At 53.8% G+C, this 16,887-nt stretch overlaps 3 protein-coding genes across 4 annotated transcripts; 2 read left to right on the top strand and 1 right to left on the bottom strand.

Annotated features, from left to right (window-relative positions):
• Positions 1–429: 429 nt before the first annotated feature.
• VAMP5 (vesicle associated membrane protein 5) lies at positions 430–8,749 on the top strand. Its single transcript, XM_087823668.1, has 3 exons — positions 430–445; positions 6,500–6,637; positions 7,079–8,749. Exons 1-3 carry the CDS (start codon positions 443–445, stop codon positions 7,295–7,297), a joined length of 360 nt encoding a protein of 119 aa, XP_087679794.1. The 5' UTR covers positions 430–442; the 3' UTR covers positions 7,298–8,749.
• Positions 8,750–9,598: 849 nt separating this feature from the next.
• RNF181 (ring finger protein 181) lies at positions 9,599–11,651 on the top strand. 2 transcript variants are annotated; one of them, XM_016201798.2, is made up of 5 exons: positions 9,604–9,794; positions 10,420–10,541; positions 10,692–10,801; positions 10,961–11,035; positions 11,278–11,647. In XM_016201798.2, exons 1-5 carry the CDS (start codon positions 9,622–9,624, stop codon positions 11,335–11,337), a joined length of 540 nt encoding a protein of 179 aa, XP_016057284.2. In that variant the 5' UTR covers positions 9,604–9,621; the 3' UTR covers positions 11,338–11,647. The 2 variants fall into 2 exon arrangements, with proteins under 2 accessions (XP_016057285.2, XP_016057284.2); XM_016201799.2 differs by lacking the exon at positions 10,961–11,035 and having other exon boundaries at positions 9,599–9,794; positions 11,278–11,651.
• Positions 11,652–12,034: 383 nt separating this feature from the next.
• TMEM150A (transmembrane protein 150A) lies at positions 12,035–15,794 on the bottom strand. The gene is made up of 7 exons (XM_016201796.2): positions 15,478–15,794; positions 14,984–15,031; positions 14,561–14,647; positions 13,884–13,951; positions 13,430–13,557; positions 13,016–13,193; positions 12,035–12,817 (listed from the first exon to the last, which is right to left on the bottom strand). Exons 1-7 carry the CDS (start codon positions 15,540–15,542, stop codon positions 12,579–12,581), a joined length of 813 nt encoding a protein of 270 aa, XP_016057282.1. The 5' UTR covers positions 15,543–15,794; the 3' UTR covers positions 12,035–12,578.
• Between the last annotated feature and the right edge of the window lie 1,093 nt (positions 15,795–16,887).

Raw genomic sequence — 16,887 nt, forward strand, 5'->3', positions numbered from 1 at the left:
AGCTCCTAGCACAGTTCCTGGCAAAGGTGCTGGCCCAGTTGTAGTTGGATGAATGAATCATGCCTCCCCAGGTAAAACCCGATCTACCTGATCTTGGATGCAGTCCCAGAGAGGCCTCCCAGAGCCCACTTCACTGTGCCCATTTCATAGATTGGGCCGGAGGTGCGGCCAGCGGGTAGCCAGGCTGCTCGGGCTTAGCTCCAAGGCACGAGGCTGGAGTCGTCGAAGCTGGGTGCCCGCGGGCCCAGGAGGAGGCGCCCTAACCACTCCGGCCGCCTCAGCCGACTGACTGCTTTCGATTTGAACTTGGTCTCGGCTGCTGGGGAAGGCGCCCCCCTCCCCCGCCTCGCCCCGCCTCTCTGTTTCCTCCCGGGCGCGGGCTCGGGCGCCCGGGCCACTCCGCGGGCAGAGGAGCGGGAGCGGCCGGGCGGCAGCAGCAGCGATGGTGAGGGCCCGGCCCGGCGGGCCGGGCGAGTGGCAGAGGGCGCGCGAAGGGGGTGCGAGATAGTCGTCCGAGGGCGGGGGAGGCCACCGCTCCAGGAGCAGGGCTTGGGCCAGACCCCCCACTGCCCTTGCCGCTGGGGAGGGAAAGCGGCGTGAGCCCCAGCCCCGCTGCCCCGCGCAGAGAGAGCGGAGTGAGGGGGACTTGGCTTCCACCTCTTGAGCCAAGTGGTTAGAAGCATGGGCTTCGGAGTCAGGCTGAGATCCTGGTGGTGCCCACTTACCGGCCCTGTGACCCAGGGCAAGTCACTTAACCTCCCTGAGCCTCCTTTCCCTCACCCGTGAAGTGGGGTCAGCAATATCTGCCTTGCTGGGTCCCTGGGAGGTTAAAGGAGATGGAATGGCAGAGACCTACCTGCCTGGCACTCAGAAACTGCTCCTGAAAAGGGGTAGGTAATGTGATGACCTCCAAAGCCCTTCCTGGGGCTGTGAGGAGTCAAGCCTGGCCCAGAAATTGGGAACCTGAGTAGACGGGGTGGTTGGAGATTGAGCCAGCCAATGGCAGGTTGTTAGAGGTGAACAGGAAGGAAGATGTTTACTGTAAAAGTTCCACTGAAGTTATCAGAGTGTGGCATAGGCCTGGCTCCCTCCTAACCCCCTTCTGAGGACACATTCCTGAGTTGAGTCATCGGCCACTCCGCCACTCCGGCTGCAGATTCTGGCCTCTGCTCTTATTTGCCATCTCCAAGGCAAAGGTGTCAGAACAGGTGGTACCAGCTGCTGTCCTCCCTACCGCCCTTGGGAGGATGGGCCCACCAGGAATCAGGCTCCGTGCTTTAAGGTTCTGCTCTAGAGAAGCTGGCAGAGGTGTGATGGAAGGGCCTGGCTAGCAGTTGCCATGCTGGGATGGCCTCGTCTCCAGGGAACTGGAGGCAGGAAGAGGAAACTGGGCAGGAAGGTAGTGCTGAGCTGTAAGGCTGTGCCAGGAAACTGAGGGAGGCTCTGAGAATGGGACAGAGCCCAGAGCCCACTTCCCAGTGTGCAGGGCAAGGGATCAGGCAAGGGTAGGGGTAGGCTTCCAGCTGGCCCTTAGCATTTGGGGAGAAGAAAGAACTCCTGAAATAAAGGCTGAGGGCAGGATAATTTATTGGGGGAAACTAGGAAACTCTGGGACTCTCACAGGTTCATTTGAGGCAAATAGATCAGAGCTTGGGAAGGGTACATTGATCTCTCCCCTACCCATCTCCTTTCCCCATTCCTCTGTTCTTTCACTCCTGCCCCTTTCTCTGCCCCCAGCTCTTTCCCTTCCTTCTTTCCATCTCCCTTCCTTATCTGGTCCTTCTTCCTTTCTCTTCTCTCTCTGATTCATTCAATCAAATATTTCTTGTGTGTTTCCTTTGTACTGGACATGGTGATGGATATCATGGGTAGAGTAGGAATAGTGATGGGGAAGATGGAAATTGAATGGGTAATGACTTGAATTCATTCATCTTTTAGATGGTCCTCTTTCATGTACTGTGCAAAGAATTTGGGTTTTGGTCTTCTTTATATGCACACAGTTGAGTTGGCAGCATCAAAAGGCCTGATGAGTCTTTAGCCAGCCAGCCTGCATTCAGTTTTGCACAAGTATTAAGAAGGTGGTCCTTGGCCTGACCGGCGTGGCTCAATGGTTGAATGTCAACCTATGAACCTGGAGGTCACAGTTTGATTTCCAGTCAGGGCACATGCCCGGGGGCAGGCTCAATCTCCAGTGGGGGGTGTGTAGGAGGCAGCCGATCAATGATTCTGTCTCATCATTGATGTTTCTATTTCTCTCTCTCTCCCTTTCTCTCTCTGAAATCAATAAAAATTATAGAAAATTTTTTTAAAAAGAATGTGATCCTTGGAGTCTATGTTGGTTCAACTCCCAGGTCTACTCACTGGTTCTGTGACCTTGAACTGGTGATTTAACCCCTCTGAGCCTCAGTTTCTTATAAAACTGGGATAATAGTACTGTCCTCAATGGATTGTTGTGAGGATTAAATGAGATAAAATGAACAGACAGCTAGCAGCACAGTGTTTAGCTCAGTTCATTGAATGGTGGCTGTTATTGTCAAGACGTAAAACCTCAACAGCCTGTAGTGCTTGATGGACATAAACTAGATGCAGGCTCTCAAAGGCCCATGTATGTAAAGTTCTGTATTTAGGTTAGAAACAAGGGCACAAGTTTACCATAAGGAAGAGCTTGCTTGGCTGTATATTTTGTAAAAATATATAAAAGGTTTTATTGAGCACAAGTATTGTGTAGTTCTTGGGATCTGACTGCTAAAAAGAAAAAGCTAGGGAAAGTTGGGCTAGATCAATAATAATATCTCTTATTTATTGAGCATCTAGGATGTATCAGGTATTGTGCTAAGCACTTTATTCATAATATGTCGCATGTCTTAGCTAACATTATGGTAGATATTATTACTGTCACCATTTTATAGATGAAGAAGTGGTAGGTCAGAAGGGCCATGTCCTCAGTCTTCAGTACTCAGCTGATGACTGGCAGAGGCAGGATTTAAAGGAACCCAAGGCTGCAATGCAGAGAGCCCTAATCCTAGTTTCTGAGCTCAGGTGAGTGCTGCTCTAGGAAGGAGTTGATACACCTGGTTACTTCCCAGGTCCATCTTACCACAATGATGACAGCTAGAATAGGGTTTCTTAGGCACTAACTAAGAGACCAAGAGGGAGGAGAGACAGGAGAGTTAGGACAGGAAGGTTTTGAGAGCTTTTTTTTTCCAGAGGAACTAAGGGCATTTGGCCTTGGAAAAACCTAAGGGGATATTTGAATGTCAAAGGAGGGATATTCTGTACAGAGGGCAACTGTCTGTCAAGAACATTCCCTTACCTGGCCAGGCGTGGCTCAGTGGTTGAGCATCAACCTATGACCCAGGAGATCATGGTTCTATACTGGGGTCAGGGCACATCCCAGGGTTGCAGGCTCAATCCCCAGTGGGGGGGGGGGTGCAGGAGGCAGCTGATCAATGACTCTCTCATCATTGATGTTTCTCTTTTTCTTTCTCCCTTCCTCTCTCTGAAATCAATAAAGATATTAAAAAAAAATTTTTTTAAAAAGAACATTCCCTCTATAACTACTACCCTCTGTCTGTGACCTATACTGCTGCTCCCTCTCCCTCTGGCTCACAACCTCAAGCTCTTCAGGCCCCTGGCAGGGCTTGGAAGTGCCTCTCTCCTCCACCCATCCTCTCTACATTCTCTTTCTCCTGCCAGCCTGGTGGAGACCTCACACCCTTGCTGATGGCACTTCTCACCCGGTCTGGCTGGCCTCTCTGCTCTAAGTTTTTTCACTCCAGCCATGCCAGCCTGCCACCACCAAATTATCCTGAAGCACGTCTACAGTGTTGCCCTTGGCTCAGAAACACATACTAGCTGTTGTTCTATCCCTCCCTCCAAGTGAGCTTCCTTTTCTTATTTTATTTTTTTACTGATGAGAGAGATTTGCTATTCCACTTATTTATTGGTTGATTCTTGTATGTGCCCTGACTGGAGATTGAACCTGCAACCTTGTCATATCGGGACAATGCTCTAACAAACTGAGGTACCCAGCCAGGGCCTGAGCTGCCTTTTCTTGACTTTTCTCTGGCCGACCCTACCCCTCCATCTTTACCCTCTCCCTGGTCCTCCAGAATGCCCCAGCTCTACCCCATCCTTCAAGGGCTCACCCCACCTATAAAGTCTATAAAGATTCTCAGGAATCACCCCTCTGTGGGCAGCTCCAATACCCACTATTTGTACCTCCCAGTGTAACTCTTTACTCTTTTCTAGTTGTATTGTATATATCTCTTTCCTCAGCCTTTAGGGCTCTTAAGAACAGGCACAGTTCATTCAGAAAATATTTTCCCCATGTCTTCGGTGTGCCAGGCACTAGGCTGAATTCAATGTGGCAGCAGGCAGGTTGGCTTTGACTTCTGGTTGCTACCTCCTTCTACATCCTGTAGTTCTTTAGTTGAGTGGGTCCAAGGAGGGCCAGAGACTTGAGCCTGAGGCCTCTGTTCCTTGGAGCAAATGTGTTCTTTTAAACCTGGACCCATCTGGGGTCCGGACAGGGAAAGGAAGCTGCAGATTGCAGTGGGAGGCACAGCCAGCTCTCCTAGAGAATGTGACCTAATGTCACCCCATGTAGAATAACAACAGCTGTAGTCTTCAGAGTAGAAAAAATAATATCCAACATCCCCCCAATCTCTAGCAGTGATTCTCATTTTCAAATCTTTGTCCATTCCCAAGTTTTTGCCTTGGAAAATTTGAATGTGGGGATGCCTTGGACTGTTTGAATGTGAGAGGCTCCAAATAATTGAACCCTGTTGAATATTCTGGTTGTCATAAGAGTGGTGATGATGGTTGACTCAGGAAGAGGTGGAGACGAGTATAACTTCCCTGCTCTCTTTGCTGTTCCTCCTTGCTCCTCAGTTACTGCTTCCCCTGGCCTGTGAGCATACCCGTCTACCATGGCTTGCCTGTCCCCTCTTGAAGCAAGTATTTATTTTCTAGCTCATGAGAAAATATTGACCTACTTGGGTTTCAGATGCTACCCCTCGAAACTCCTGCTGGGCTAGATAAACACACTGAGGAAACAGCTCTTGAAAATAAGAGACGCTTTTGGACAGGCTATAATGCAACTGACACACTGAGTCCTTGCAATGGTCAGCACTGTGCTGGCCTCCTGAGGCCCTGATTCCAGGCAGACAAAGGAATGGCACTGGGCCCTGCCCTCCCTGTGGAAGCTTGTGGCCCAGTTGGGGAGGTAGGACTCATGAAATGGGAATGCTTGGAGGTTGTGTGCAAGGCACATGCAAGGATCCTGAATGAAGATTCTCGCCTGAGTAGGAGGTCGCCCTCTGTGGCCACCAGATCCCTTCCCTTTCTGTGGGTTTAAGTGGAATTCAGTCAAGTGCCAAAGTGTCTGCTGCAGACAATGGGCAATATGGTACGGCAGGAAAGGGAGCTTGGCCAATGCTCTGTGGGGAGGAGACGAGAAGAGGGATGGGCCGCGGGGGACTAGACTGGGAGGAGGGAATTGTTGTGGTTTGTTAATCCTCTCATATTCATCTCCCTGACCTGAACCTGTTCCTGCACCTGCAGCTTTCTCCAGGACTTCCTGCCCTGGGTCTCTCTCAGTTGCATGTGTCCAAAGCCCAATTCCTTTCTTGTTTGTAACCCATGCTTTTTTCCTCTCCCATCCTTTCAACCTCCCCTAGCTTGGACTCTGCACTTCTCTTCCCAGTCCCCTGAAATGAGCTGGGTACTTCTGTTGGGTAAGGCTGCTGCAGGCTAAGAGATCCAAAGCTTAATCTCATCTGTGTGAGCTGGACACCATTGAAGATCTGCTAGCTGGAAGGCTGGAGGTCAGAGGCCAGAAAGGCTGAGATTCCAGGCAGAAAGGGAATCAACTTTGAGCACTGATGTGGGAGCAGGTCAGGCCAGGAGGCAGAACTGGCCTGACCAGTGAGAGGCCCTACGAGGGAGATCTGATCTCAGTTTGTGTCTTTGTGTGTGTGTGTGGTTTAGGCAGAGGCTATGATATGTGATGGTCCAAAATTACATTTCTAGCTCTGTGGGGTGGATCTTTCTGTCTGGCCCTCTAGCCAAGTAGCTTGGTTTCCTCTTCTTTGCTGGGGGAAGCCATAGGGCCAGTGTGCCATCCTAGAGCCATAGGTTAGAGGCCATCCTAGAGCAGATGAGAAAAGTGTCTGTTTTGTGGGAGGGTGGGGTCCTGGGAAGGTCCCATCCTGGGGCACCTTAGAGGAAGCTGAGATGCTGGAAGCCAAGGCTGACCTAGGACCTACCTTGATGGGCAAGAGGAGGGGCCTGTGAGACCAAGGTGAGCCACACACACCCAGGAGGCTGGCCCTTTACTCCACACATATTATATCCTTACATGAAAGATGCTGTTTCCCCTACCATACATTACACACACGCACACACACACACACACAGTGGGAGCATATAGATCTCAGGACCAGATGAGGGCTAGGTGGGGGCTCCATTCAGCCCTGACTTTGGGCTTTGTGCTCAGGCAGGGAAAGAGTTGGAGCGGTGCCAGCGGCAGGCGGATGAGGTGACGGAAATCATGCTCAACAACTTTGACAAGGTCCTGGAGCGTGATGGGAAACTGTCGGAGCTGGAGCAGCGTTCAGACCAACTCCTGGACATGGTGTGAGGCCTGGGGAAGCAGGGAGGAGGGAGGGCGAAGCTAGGAGGAGCCCTCAGAGGGAGCTCATAGGCTGTTCAGGGTCTCCAGGCCCTTGGTGGGACCTGAGGGCCAGTGTAGGGCCTGTGGGTTTCTTGAGGGTCCCCTAGCCTAGATATGCAATGGGTAGGCCTTAGTTTGAAGCTGTGGAGCTTCCTAAAGGTTGAGGACTGGCATTGTTAACTGGGGGTGAGCCCAAAGGGCTGCATGTCAAGGGCTACACCAGTGTTTGAGATCAGGAGTCAGGCTGGGAGGGTCCCAGGGCAGGCTATGTGGGGAAAAGGAACATACAGATGGAAAGGATGCAGGAGGAGACTACACCTTGCTGGGGCGGGGTTGGGAGAAGCTGGCTCTGGGGCTCTAGGGAACCACTAACTCCCATTCTGTGTCTGGGGGCATCTACAGAGCTCAGCTTTCAGCAAGACAACCAAGACCCTGGCCCAGAAGAAGCGCTGGGAGAACATCCGTTGGCGTATCTACTTGGGGCTGGCAGTGGGCGGTGGCCTGCTCATCATCCTGATTGTGTTGCTGGTCATTTTTGTCCCACAGAGAAGCCAGGCCAGCAGTGTCAGCAGTGTCCCACAGGCCCTGGACACAGGTGCTGCCTCAGGGCCAGGGGACTGACCCAATTGGGCCTGGAGGAGAGGCCGAATGGCCGCACTGGCTGGTTCTGGTCTCCAAAGAACCTTGGTATTTGCCCCCATCTGAGCCACCCCAGTGAGCGCCTAAGGGCAGCCCCAAAGTGTGCAGCTTTGCATCTCCTATCACGCCACAGATTGGCCCTTGAGGGCAGCCTGCTGCACTGGCCATGCCAGGCCAGCCCCACTTGGAGCTCAGTAAACGCTGCTGCTTGGTTAAAAGCTGCTGTTTGGTTAACAGCTGGTGTGTCTGTGTATGTGTGTGTCTTTGAAGGTCTCCAGGTTGGTTCATTTTGCCCTGCTTCCACCCCTTGAGCTGCTTAGAAAGGCTACCACCCAAAGGACTCCATCCTTGGGAAGGGGTCCCTTCCTCTCACTTCCCTACCTGATCCAACCCTACACAGACAAATCTTTCTGGACGGCAGGTATAAAGGCACAACAGCCAGATACAGAAGGTCACCAGGGTGGAAAGCCCCAGGTACCTAGCAACAGGCAAAACTGGACCTCGCCCCCACGATGCCCTTTCCTCCCCTGGCATATTGATGGCTGTATGCAGTTTAAACCCTGCTGACCTTTCCTCCCTAGAAGTAACATATAGGCCTCAGCTGTATTTCAGCTCCAGGCTCAGAAAAGCAGCAAAACCAGGCCAGGACCAGCTTGGATGACTAATGACCAATCAGTGGAGACCACAACCCAGAAAGGATACACCTGGAAAAGCTGAGGAATATTCCGTTGAGATCCTTCCCTAAGACCTCCCCGAAACCCCCAGCCTTTAACACACTCAAGCCATAGGACCCCAGGATGAGCTCTCCATCCCAGGAACATGCCCATGCCTTTCCCTTCCCCCTTTTCTTCCCCCACAGGCGTGCATCTCCTAAACTCTAAGGGACCCCACAAGAACTGCAACCAGGGAAGCAATGTCCCAGGGCAGGGGCAGCTTGTCCCAGGCTAAACCCCTGAACCTGTCCTCAAGGCTCCCTTTTCTCTGACTCTCCAGTGAGCTGACAGCACCCCACCTTGGCTCACTTCTTTCCTATAACCTTTCTAGAGAGCCAAAGCAGCTCCGCCTAGGCTCTGTCCTGTGGTTTCTTCCATCCTAAGCCTTTCCTTGTTTCACTGCCCCCAGCTTTAAAAAAACATACTCTCAAAATCACCTGGACTTGTGAAATCTTTCCTACAGGAAGTTAGGAACACACACACTACAGGCCACCGCGGCAGACCTGCTCCAGCCAGGTCCCTGTCTGGTAGCACTCCCAAATGGGCTCATTACCATCTTCCTTTCCCTGGGAAACATAGAGGAGAGCAGTCAGCCTTCACTTAGAGATCATGTGAGTTTGGGCGAGCCACTTACTCAACTTGTTTTATGTGTGTAAAAAGGGATAATGATACTTATCGCCCATATCCATCAATGTAAAGGTTCTAGATGCCGAATAAATGGTAGCTATCACCCAAATCACTTAGTGCTGTGTTTCTAAACCCTGCCTCACGTCAGAATCGCACGTAGAACTTATAAAAACACCACACCCAGTTAAATCAGAATCTTTCAGGGTTAAGTATCGGGGATCCCCCCCCCAAGCTGAAGCCGCAACCCCTCCTCGCCTCTCTCCAGGAGATTCATAGATAGCCAGGGATGCAAACTACTTATTTAATTCAAGCCGCTAGTTCTACAGGAGCTAGGGGAGAAGTCGAGCAACGCCACACTGCTGGCCCCAGGAGCAGGTAAGGCCCCAGGTTCCCCAGCAGGGACCCTCCCTCTCTTGGTTGGGGAGGTTTGCCTCACCCTTTACTCTTGTGCCTAACACAGAAGAAATGAGCAGAAAGGTTTTGTTTGTTTTGGGGTGGGTCGGGGAGGACTCAAGCGCCAACTCCTGAAGCAACCGGAGCTCAGCGGGTGCATTAGTGCCGGGGGGGGGGGGGGGGGGGGGGGGCCCGGGCCCAGCAGCGGGAAGCGCCCGGACTCCAGGCTCTCCCCCTGGGCTGTAAGAGTCCTGAGCCCCTGGACCTCCCTCTCGGAGAGGCCTTTGTCATCTGCATTGCCGACGCCCTCTGAGCCGCGGAGCGGACTGAGAACCCCCCTACACCCCAAAGTCTCGGCTTTTCAGGGCGTCAGGGACGCGGCCCGAACGTCACTCCCACGTACCTTCGTACCCTAGGCTTGGACTCCAATGTAAGCTTTCTGATCAGCCCCGGCCCCTGCCATTGGCTTTAGCCTCTGGTCACCTGACTTACTCAAGCCAATGAGAGGTGACAGAATTAATACTTCCGCTTTCAGTGCATCCAGTGAACCACGGTGTCCGCCTTTCGGGTGCTATGATTGGCCAGCTTCTCTCAGCTCGCCAGTTTATTGGCCAGGGCCGCGAAGCCGGTCCTCGGGGTCCGAGGGCTTCTGTGTCAGATATGGCGTCCTATTTCGACGAACACGACTGTGAGCCGTCGGACCCCGAGCCGGAGGGAGGAATCAGCTTCCTGATGGCGATGGCGAGGTGAACGCGCGAGTCTGGGAGGTGGGGCCAGGCACGGGTTTCTGAGTTGCGGCTGGCTGGAGAAGGCGGATTACCTGGGGCAGCAGATTCTGGGGAGGACGGATGCTGACTGTTCTGGAGAGTTAGTCCGGAGACTAGATTTGAAGGGAAAGTCGATAATTTGGGTCGTCCGTGGCCCCCCCCGGCTAAGGGGATTCTGGAAAAGACTGGAGCTGAATGGAGTAGGGGAAGTCTGTGGCGGGAGGGCTGCGGGCTCAGGGAAAAGGTGAGCGAGCCGTGGGGGCGGGGTAGGGGCAGTGTAGGTGTGAGTAGGTACGTTGGTTAAAAACACCGGACACGCCGACACTGCCACCTGCACTCTGGCGTTACCAGGTCAGTCTTGCGTGGCCTGAGTAAGTTCTCTGAGCCTGTTGCCTCATATGTAAAATGGGAATAAACAGCCTGCGTGCTTGGGGTTGTGATAGGAGCTGTAAACCATTTCCCGTTCTGCTTTTAGTCTGGTGAGCACTACTGACGGGTAGCTATTATTACTACCAGCTGGACAGGGCAGTTACCTATTGATGCTGAGTGAACTGTGCAGGCAAAGAGAAAGTATGGTTTTCTGACCTTGCGTCCTTCTTCCCAGGTCACTTTTCAACAGAATGGACTTGGGGTTGGTAGTAGATTGGGATCACCACCTGCCTCCACCTGCAGCCAAGACTGTGGTTGAGAACCTCCCCAGGACAGTCATCAGGGGCTCTCAGTCTGGTGAGAACACGGATTCTTTCTGCTCTTTGGGGCAGGCCTGCGAGACTGTGGACTGGCCCTTCAGTTTTCCAGGCCAGGTTGAGGCAAGTATACTTTAGGAGTGGGAGCTGGGGCTGTAGCAGCTCTCCTAATCAGCACTCCCTCCTAAAGAGCTCAAGTGCCCTGTATGCCTTTTGGAATTCGAGGAGGAGGAGACTGCCATTGAGATGCCTTGCCGTCATTTCTTCCATTCCAACTGCATTCTGCCCTGGCTAAGCAAGGTACTGCTCACCCTGCCCAGTTCTCAAGCCCCTTTCTTTTTATAAACTGTTGGGGTAATCAGAGAAGGAAGAAGGATCAAGGTGAGAATTGGGAGAAGGGGATGGATATTAGCTTATAAAGACCAGACCTGGGCTGGAACACTGCCATGCTTTTCCCAGACAAATTCCTGCCCCCTCTGCCGCCATGAACTGCCCACTGATGATGATACTTACGAGGAGCACAGACGAGATAAGGTAGGAGCTGGTGGGAAGTGGAGGGGGTGGTAATGGCACTCCCTCAGGCTGTCCTTGATGCTCTCATCTCCCAACTTAGCAAACCTAGGTAGGCCTCAGGTCCCAGCTCTGGCTGTGTTCCCAGTAACTTTGGTGAGGGGCAACACAGATGCCAGGGGCCTGAAAAGTGTGAGCCAGTTCCTTGTTAGCTGCCCCATTCACCCACAGGCCTTCAGATATGGCCCCCTATCTTTTTCCTTCAGGCTCGAAAGCAGCAGGAGAAGTACCGACTGGAGAGCCTACATGGAGCCATGTTTACATGAGGCAGCTGGGCTGAGCACTGGTTCTCTACAACGTCTTCCTCTTGCACCTCAAATCCTCATTAAAGGTTTCTTTACCCACCCTATGACTGCATTGCTTACAGGCCTGGGCAGGGGTGCTGCCCCTTCCACTAGGGCCCTGCTGCTATTGGGGAAGGTGGGTCTGGACTACAGAAGGCACCAGGCTGCTTATCCTTCCCTGCCAAGCCTGCTGGCTTGAGGGCAGTGGAGCCCAGGTCAAAAAACTGGCCACTGGACCAGTCAGGGCTTGGGACTATGTGTTCGTGGCAGGAAAGCAAAATATGTCATGGTCTAGCACCCAGAAGATAAAGATGCATCCCTTTCCCCCTGTAATTTTCAGTCAACTTTAAAATACCAGGCACTTTTTTTTTTGTTTCTAACATTTTAAAGCTGCTCTTTACATGCCTCCTACCCCCATCCCCTTATACTAAGGAATCAAACTTCAAACTAGACTCTGAGCGGGGGAAGGAAGTGTGAAATTATCAGATCAGTCAGTTCTTTAGCCTAAAAAGGGCTGCAGGCCCTTGAGGAATATGTGGCTAGTACATGTTATCCTTTTGTCGTGGCAGCCCTGGTCTCAGAGAGCACTGGGCACTGAGGACTCTCCCAAGGGGCATTCTTTGCTTACGGAAGTTGACCTGAATCAGGCCCTCTGACTCTCTAAAACAGACTACAAACATGCAAATTAGAATTCTTTTAATAGATATATATAAAAAATGTACTAAAATACCCACATGGTTCTGCTGTGTTATTTGCCCTAAAGAAAGTAAGGGGCAGAGTGAAGAATGCTAGTGCAATTCAGTGGGCCCAAAAGTGGGCCTTTCCACAGACTAAGGCATGTTCACCCTCCCCACCCCCCGCCGCCACCATTTCTATCCCTCTTGCTGTTCCCAGCCCCCAATTCCTGCAGCAGGAAACCCCAGTGGTCTGGCCTTAGCACTGGGGAATAAAGGCACCTGAAGGGTTGGCTGGGTGACTGAGGATATGTGACCTTGAAACAGAAACAACACTGTAGAGTGGGGAGTGGGTCATGCACAGCTCAGGGAGCTGCCAGGGCCCGCTCCTCTATGGCACAGGTGGATTTGGGATGGCCGTTCCTCCAGGAGCAAGGAATCCTATATCCCAACAGAATACTTTCTCAAAATTGTTTTTGGTACAAAATAAATCAAAGAAGACATGGGGTGGGGAGTAGTGGAGGCTGGGCCAGCTACCCTCCCCAGACCTCAGATCATGGCAATGCTCTCAGGGGCACAGTTGAGGTGAGTGGAGGTGCTACTGCTCCCGGAGGACTTGCAGGCCCGGCCAGCAGGCTGCAGTGCAGCCACCAGTGTCTCTGAGGAGACTGCCCCAAACTCGTAGCAGAAGGTGCCGTAGAAAATGAGGATGTCGATGACAAACACCCACTCACACAGGGCTGCCCCGTGCTGCAGCTGAGAACTCTCATGGATGAAGAAGACACCACCTGGAATGGGGCTAAGGAAATGTTCAGTAGGATGTGTGGGAGACTGGAGACACACCTGCCTTCCGGGATATATAATGAGGAGGGAATGGGAGACCACATTGTGCACTGTTATCTGGAAAATGTGCCAATCTCCCTCATCTTGGGTGAGAGAAGGGCTGGACTAGAGGAGTTCCTGGCTGCCCTATCCTGGAAGGATACTGAGGATCAGGACGACAAAGGCGATGGCTGCCAGCACAATCCGCAGGTAGGCCATAGCCAGGTCCTGGGGCGCGGTGGCCCCATGGTAGGAAAGAACACAGTGCAGGCAGACAAACAGCAACCCGGCAGGGAAGGCCACACCAGCTCCGATGTAATGCAGAGACTTAGCATGATCCACCTGGGCTCAGAGAGGTGCTGATCAGTGAAGCAGCCCTGCTTATTCCCCCCACTTCACACCTCTTTGTCCTTCTTCCTCCCTTTTCTTTTCCCCGGTTCTCTTCCAGGCCCTCCTTCCCCACCCCCAACCTTGAGGGGCTGCCCCTGAAGCTTGGGTCAACCCTCAGGTGACTGAGGGTCCCTGCAGACAGCCATGCCCTTTTAGGGGAAGTTCAAGAGGTGAGTATGTGGGTATACCTGAAAGTTTCCAACCACCATGAGACCTGCAGCATTGGTGCAGCCTGTGATGAGTGTTGTGGTGTTAATCCAGGAATGCCGACTCTGCTCCAGGAGCTGCCCGTAGAGCAGGAGGCAGAGCAGGGCCACTGGGGAAGAAAAGCATGGGTGGAGCCAGCATTAGTGCCTTGCTCTGGCCCAGCCCTGCCCAGGAACCCACTAGCTCTCACCCCTCCAGACACTCTGAGGGCCAAAAGGGAATAGATGGGTGGGTGGTGAACTGGGTTTCCTCAGGCTCCACCCAGCAGGGTGGCTGTGTGGGAGTCAGCCTCTGGCCTTCAAGGAACAGGGAGAGAAGTGGTCCCTCTTGCTTTAGCCCTTGGTTGGGTAGGCTGTGTTGAACAAAGGCTTACTTGGGGGTGGGGTGGGGGTGGGCTGGACTGGGCTGGCAAGGGGGACTAAGGGCACAACTCACCCATGAAAGCACCCACGTTGCCAATGAGGCTGAAGAGGCAACTCTCTGGGGGATATGTGCCGCACTTGCTGAGGGGAGGGGGGCAAGGACAAAGTGAGAAGGGCAGGAGCACCAGAGGGCCCCCATTCTGGCCCACTTGCCTTCTCTTGCTTTATCTGTGCCCAATTTTAGCCACCGATTTATGAGAAGGACCAGTGTCACAAACAACTGGTCCCATCTGGTACCCCCTCCCCTACAAAAAAAAAGGAGAGCTCATGTGTGTGACAGGTTAGGGAATGCCCAGGATTGCTCAGCAGACCCTGAGACTCCTTGGACTCCTCAAGACTGTCAAGGCCTGTAGCTGGTCTGGCTTTCCCTGAGCCAGAACTTGGGTGGGCAATCAGGGGGCTTGAACTTTAGGTATCTCCACTACCTAGCTGTGTGACCTAAATGGATGACATAACTCAGTTTCAGTTTCCTTACCTATAAAATAGTGAAAACAATAGCTGCCTCAACGCTGGGAGAATTAAATGACATTATGAATGTAAAGTGTTCAGCACAGTGCCTGGCACATAGTAATTGGCAAGTAGTACTGTTATTAAGTGCTCTTAATATTATCATTCCTGTGAGATCCTTTGGGATAGGCCTTTGCTTGAGGGCCTTGGGTCTCCTTGATCTGCCCAGTTTCCAAGCCTTACCTAATGAGGGGGACATCATCCAAGGTGCAGCAACTCTTGGGACCCCCTTGCTCAGTGGGGTCAGGAGAGCAGGACTCGTTGTAGGACCTGGAGGGCAGGACAGAGTAGATTGAGGGAAAGGGGTTCCCCTAACCCCTTGGCCTATACTTCAGGCCTCTCAGAGACCACCTTCCCAGACCTCCCTTACAGGGGCAGGAGAGACCACTTCCCAAGGCCCTCCTGAGACAGAAGCCAAAGGGGCGAAGGGATGGTGGAAAGCAGGTAAGTGGGCACAAAGCCATGCCTGGGGAGGGGCAGGTGCGCCAATGTCAGAGAAGAGCAGTGAGGCCCAGGGTCTCCGTCTGGCTCGCAGCAGCCCCGGCCCAAGAGGGAACAGAGATGAAGGGAGCTTTAGAGTGAAGCTGTCTGCAGAGTGCGCCATACCAGTTCTCCACAGGGCACACGTGGCGGTTCATCACGGCCATGGCATACCTGTGGGAACAGAGCTGTCACCTCATGACCCTCCCAGCCCAGCCCAGCCTTCCCCCACTGACTATTCTCTTCTCCCTTCATTCTGGCCCCATTCAGCCTCATTGTCCCTGCTAGGGTCTCAAGCTGGGGTGGCCCTGAGGCCTGACGCCACACCAGAACCCACAGCAATGGCTACAAACTAGAGGACCTCTGGAAGTTGCCATGGCTGGAAGTATGGCAGCAGGGCCACCTTGCTCGATAGCAGTGGTGCCAGCTTGTCCTAAGGGACTGTGTGCCCAGGCACACAGCCAGAGTGTGCCAGCCAGAGTGACAGAGGCTATTGCCATGGGGCCTGCAACAGGACAAGGGACTTTGTGTGTGCCATCAAGCTCCTGTTGGGTCCTGGCTGGACCCTGTCCCTCAGCCTGGTTCTCTCCTAGGTGTCTTCCCCCCTCCTCTTTACTCACACAGTCCATAGGCCAGTGATGGAGAATGCTGATAAGCTGACAGGAAGGAGGATCCAGGCGGTCATGAGGGAGGGGAGCCAGGGTGGTAGTGGTGTGGGAGGGATGGCAAGAGGTAGATGAGGGAGAGGGGGCAGGCCCAGCTACCTTAAGATACTTCTCCAAAACCATCAACTGCCCCGGCCTGGTGGAAAGAGACGGGTCAAAGTCCAGGGTCCAGTAAGTGGTTAAAGCCAGGGGCAGGGGAAGGAAGGCAGTCATCACCTGATTCGGAGCTCCCGCCAGGGCTCGGAGTGCCCATACTTTGGGCTCAGCCCACGCCAGAACGTGGCCACCCTCTGGCACCCACCGGGGGCCTCCGCGTCCCACCCAAATGCCACCGGCTTGCTCAGAGGTTTAGGCGGCGCCATAACATCTGGACAGGGAATCAATCTCTTTCGCCTGAGGGAGCGGGGCTGGGAGCCATGCTACAGTTAGGTCGGTCAAGGGGCCAAGCCAAAGAAAGCCCGGAGTGGGTCCCGGCCCGTGGAAGGGCGGCCACATGCAGGCAACCACGCGACCAACGCGCCCAGGGGAAGGGGGGGTTCAAGCGGGAAGCTCAGCCCGGCCCCCGCCCGCGTGGGCGTCTGGAGCCCGCGTCCCGCGAGCCCCCGGGCCCGGGGCACGAGCCTCCTTCGGTGGTCCCTGGAGGGTCCTGGGAAGTAAGGGGCCCGGTACGCACCTCCCGGAGCGCCCTGCGACTGCGGCGCACTATCCAGCCCCGCGTGGCGCCGTCCCCGGCTGCGGCCCTCTGAGCGGCCCTGCAGGTTTAAAGGGCCGTCGGCCACGCCCTCGCCCCAGGCCGCGCCGCGCTGCCCGCCGGGACCTGGAGTCCGCGACGCCGGGGCCCTGGGGCTCGCGCTGCTCTCAGGACTACAACTCCCGAGGCCCCGTGCTGAGTCCCGGTGGAACGGGGGTGGCGCCCCAGCTTCGGGAGCCTGGGCGTGAGCGCAGAGGTGTAGGGACTCCAGTCCAGCTCTGCCTCAGAGATGCGGAAAAGATAGTCCTGTTGCCCCTGTTCCTGCCGTGGGAGCATCGAGAGGCTGGAAGCTGGGGGCTGCACCTCCTTCCAGTTCCACCTGTGACCCTCATCGTGCACGTGGCTGGAGGAAGCCTACCTCAGCCGCAGGGCACATTCCGCTGCAGGGACGGGCGGACAAGTGAGAGTTCTGGGTCACCTCCCTCAACGCGGCGCCCCGTGCCTGCCTCTGTCCCAGGCAAGGTGGTTCGCAGAGAAGCCTTAGCTGCCCATCAAATTAAAGCGCCCTGGATTTGGCTTATGCTTCCCTCGACTCAGCAAACTCTGGAGGATGCTACTTTAAACGAAAACATTTTTTTTTTAATTTTTTTTTAAAGATATATCTTTATTGATTT

Source organism: Miniopterus natalensis, chromosome 13 (assembly GCF_054644295.1).
Source record: "Miniopterus natalensis isolate mMinNat1 chromosome 13, mMinNat1.hap1, whole genome shotgun sequence".
Taxonomy (NCBI): Eukaryota; Metazoa; Chordata; class Mammalia; order Chiroptera; family Miniopteridae; genus Miniopterus; species Miniopterus natalensis.

Coding starts and splice junctions, on each gene's coding strand:
- VAMP5 (XM_087823668.1), top strand. Junction 6,638..7,078: donor CAGACCAACTCCTGGACATG/GTGTGAGGCCTG, acceptor GGGCATCTACAG/AGCTCAGCTTTCAGCAAGAC.
- RNF181 (XM_016201798.2), top strand. CDS start 9,622: ATGATTGGCCAGCTTCTCTCAGCTCGCCAGTTTATTGGCCAGGGCCGC. Junction 10,542..10,691: donor CATCAGGGGCTCTCAGTCTG/GTGAGAACACGG, acceptor TCCCTCCTAAAG/AGCTCAAGTGCCCTGTATGC. Junction 11,036..11,277: donor AGGAGCACAGACGAGATAAG/GTAGGAGCTGGT, acceptor TTTTTCCTTCAG/GCTCGAAAGCAGCAGGAGAA.
- TMEM150A (XM_016201796.2), bottom strand. CDS start 15,542: ATGACCGCCTGGATCCTCCTTCCTGTCAGCTTATCAGCATTCTCCATC. Junction 14,648..14,983: donor GTGTGCCCTGTGGAGAACTG/GTATGGCGCACT, acceptor CCTGCCCTCCAG/GTCCTACAACGAGTCCTGCT. Junction 13,194..13,429: donor TGGTGGTTGGAAACTTTCAG/GTATACCCACAT, acceptor CTCTGAGCCCAG/GTGGATCATGCTAAGTCTCT.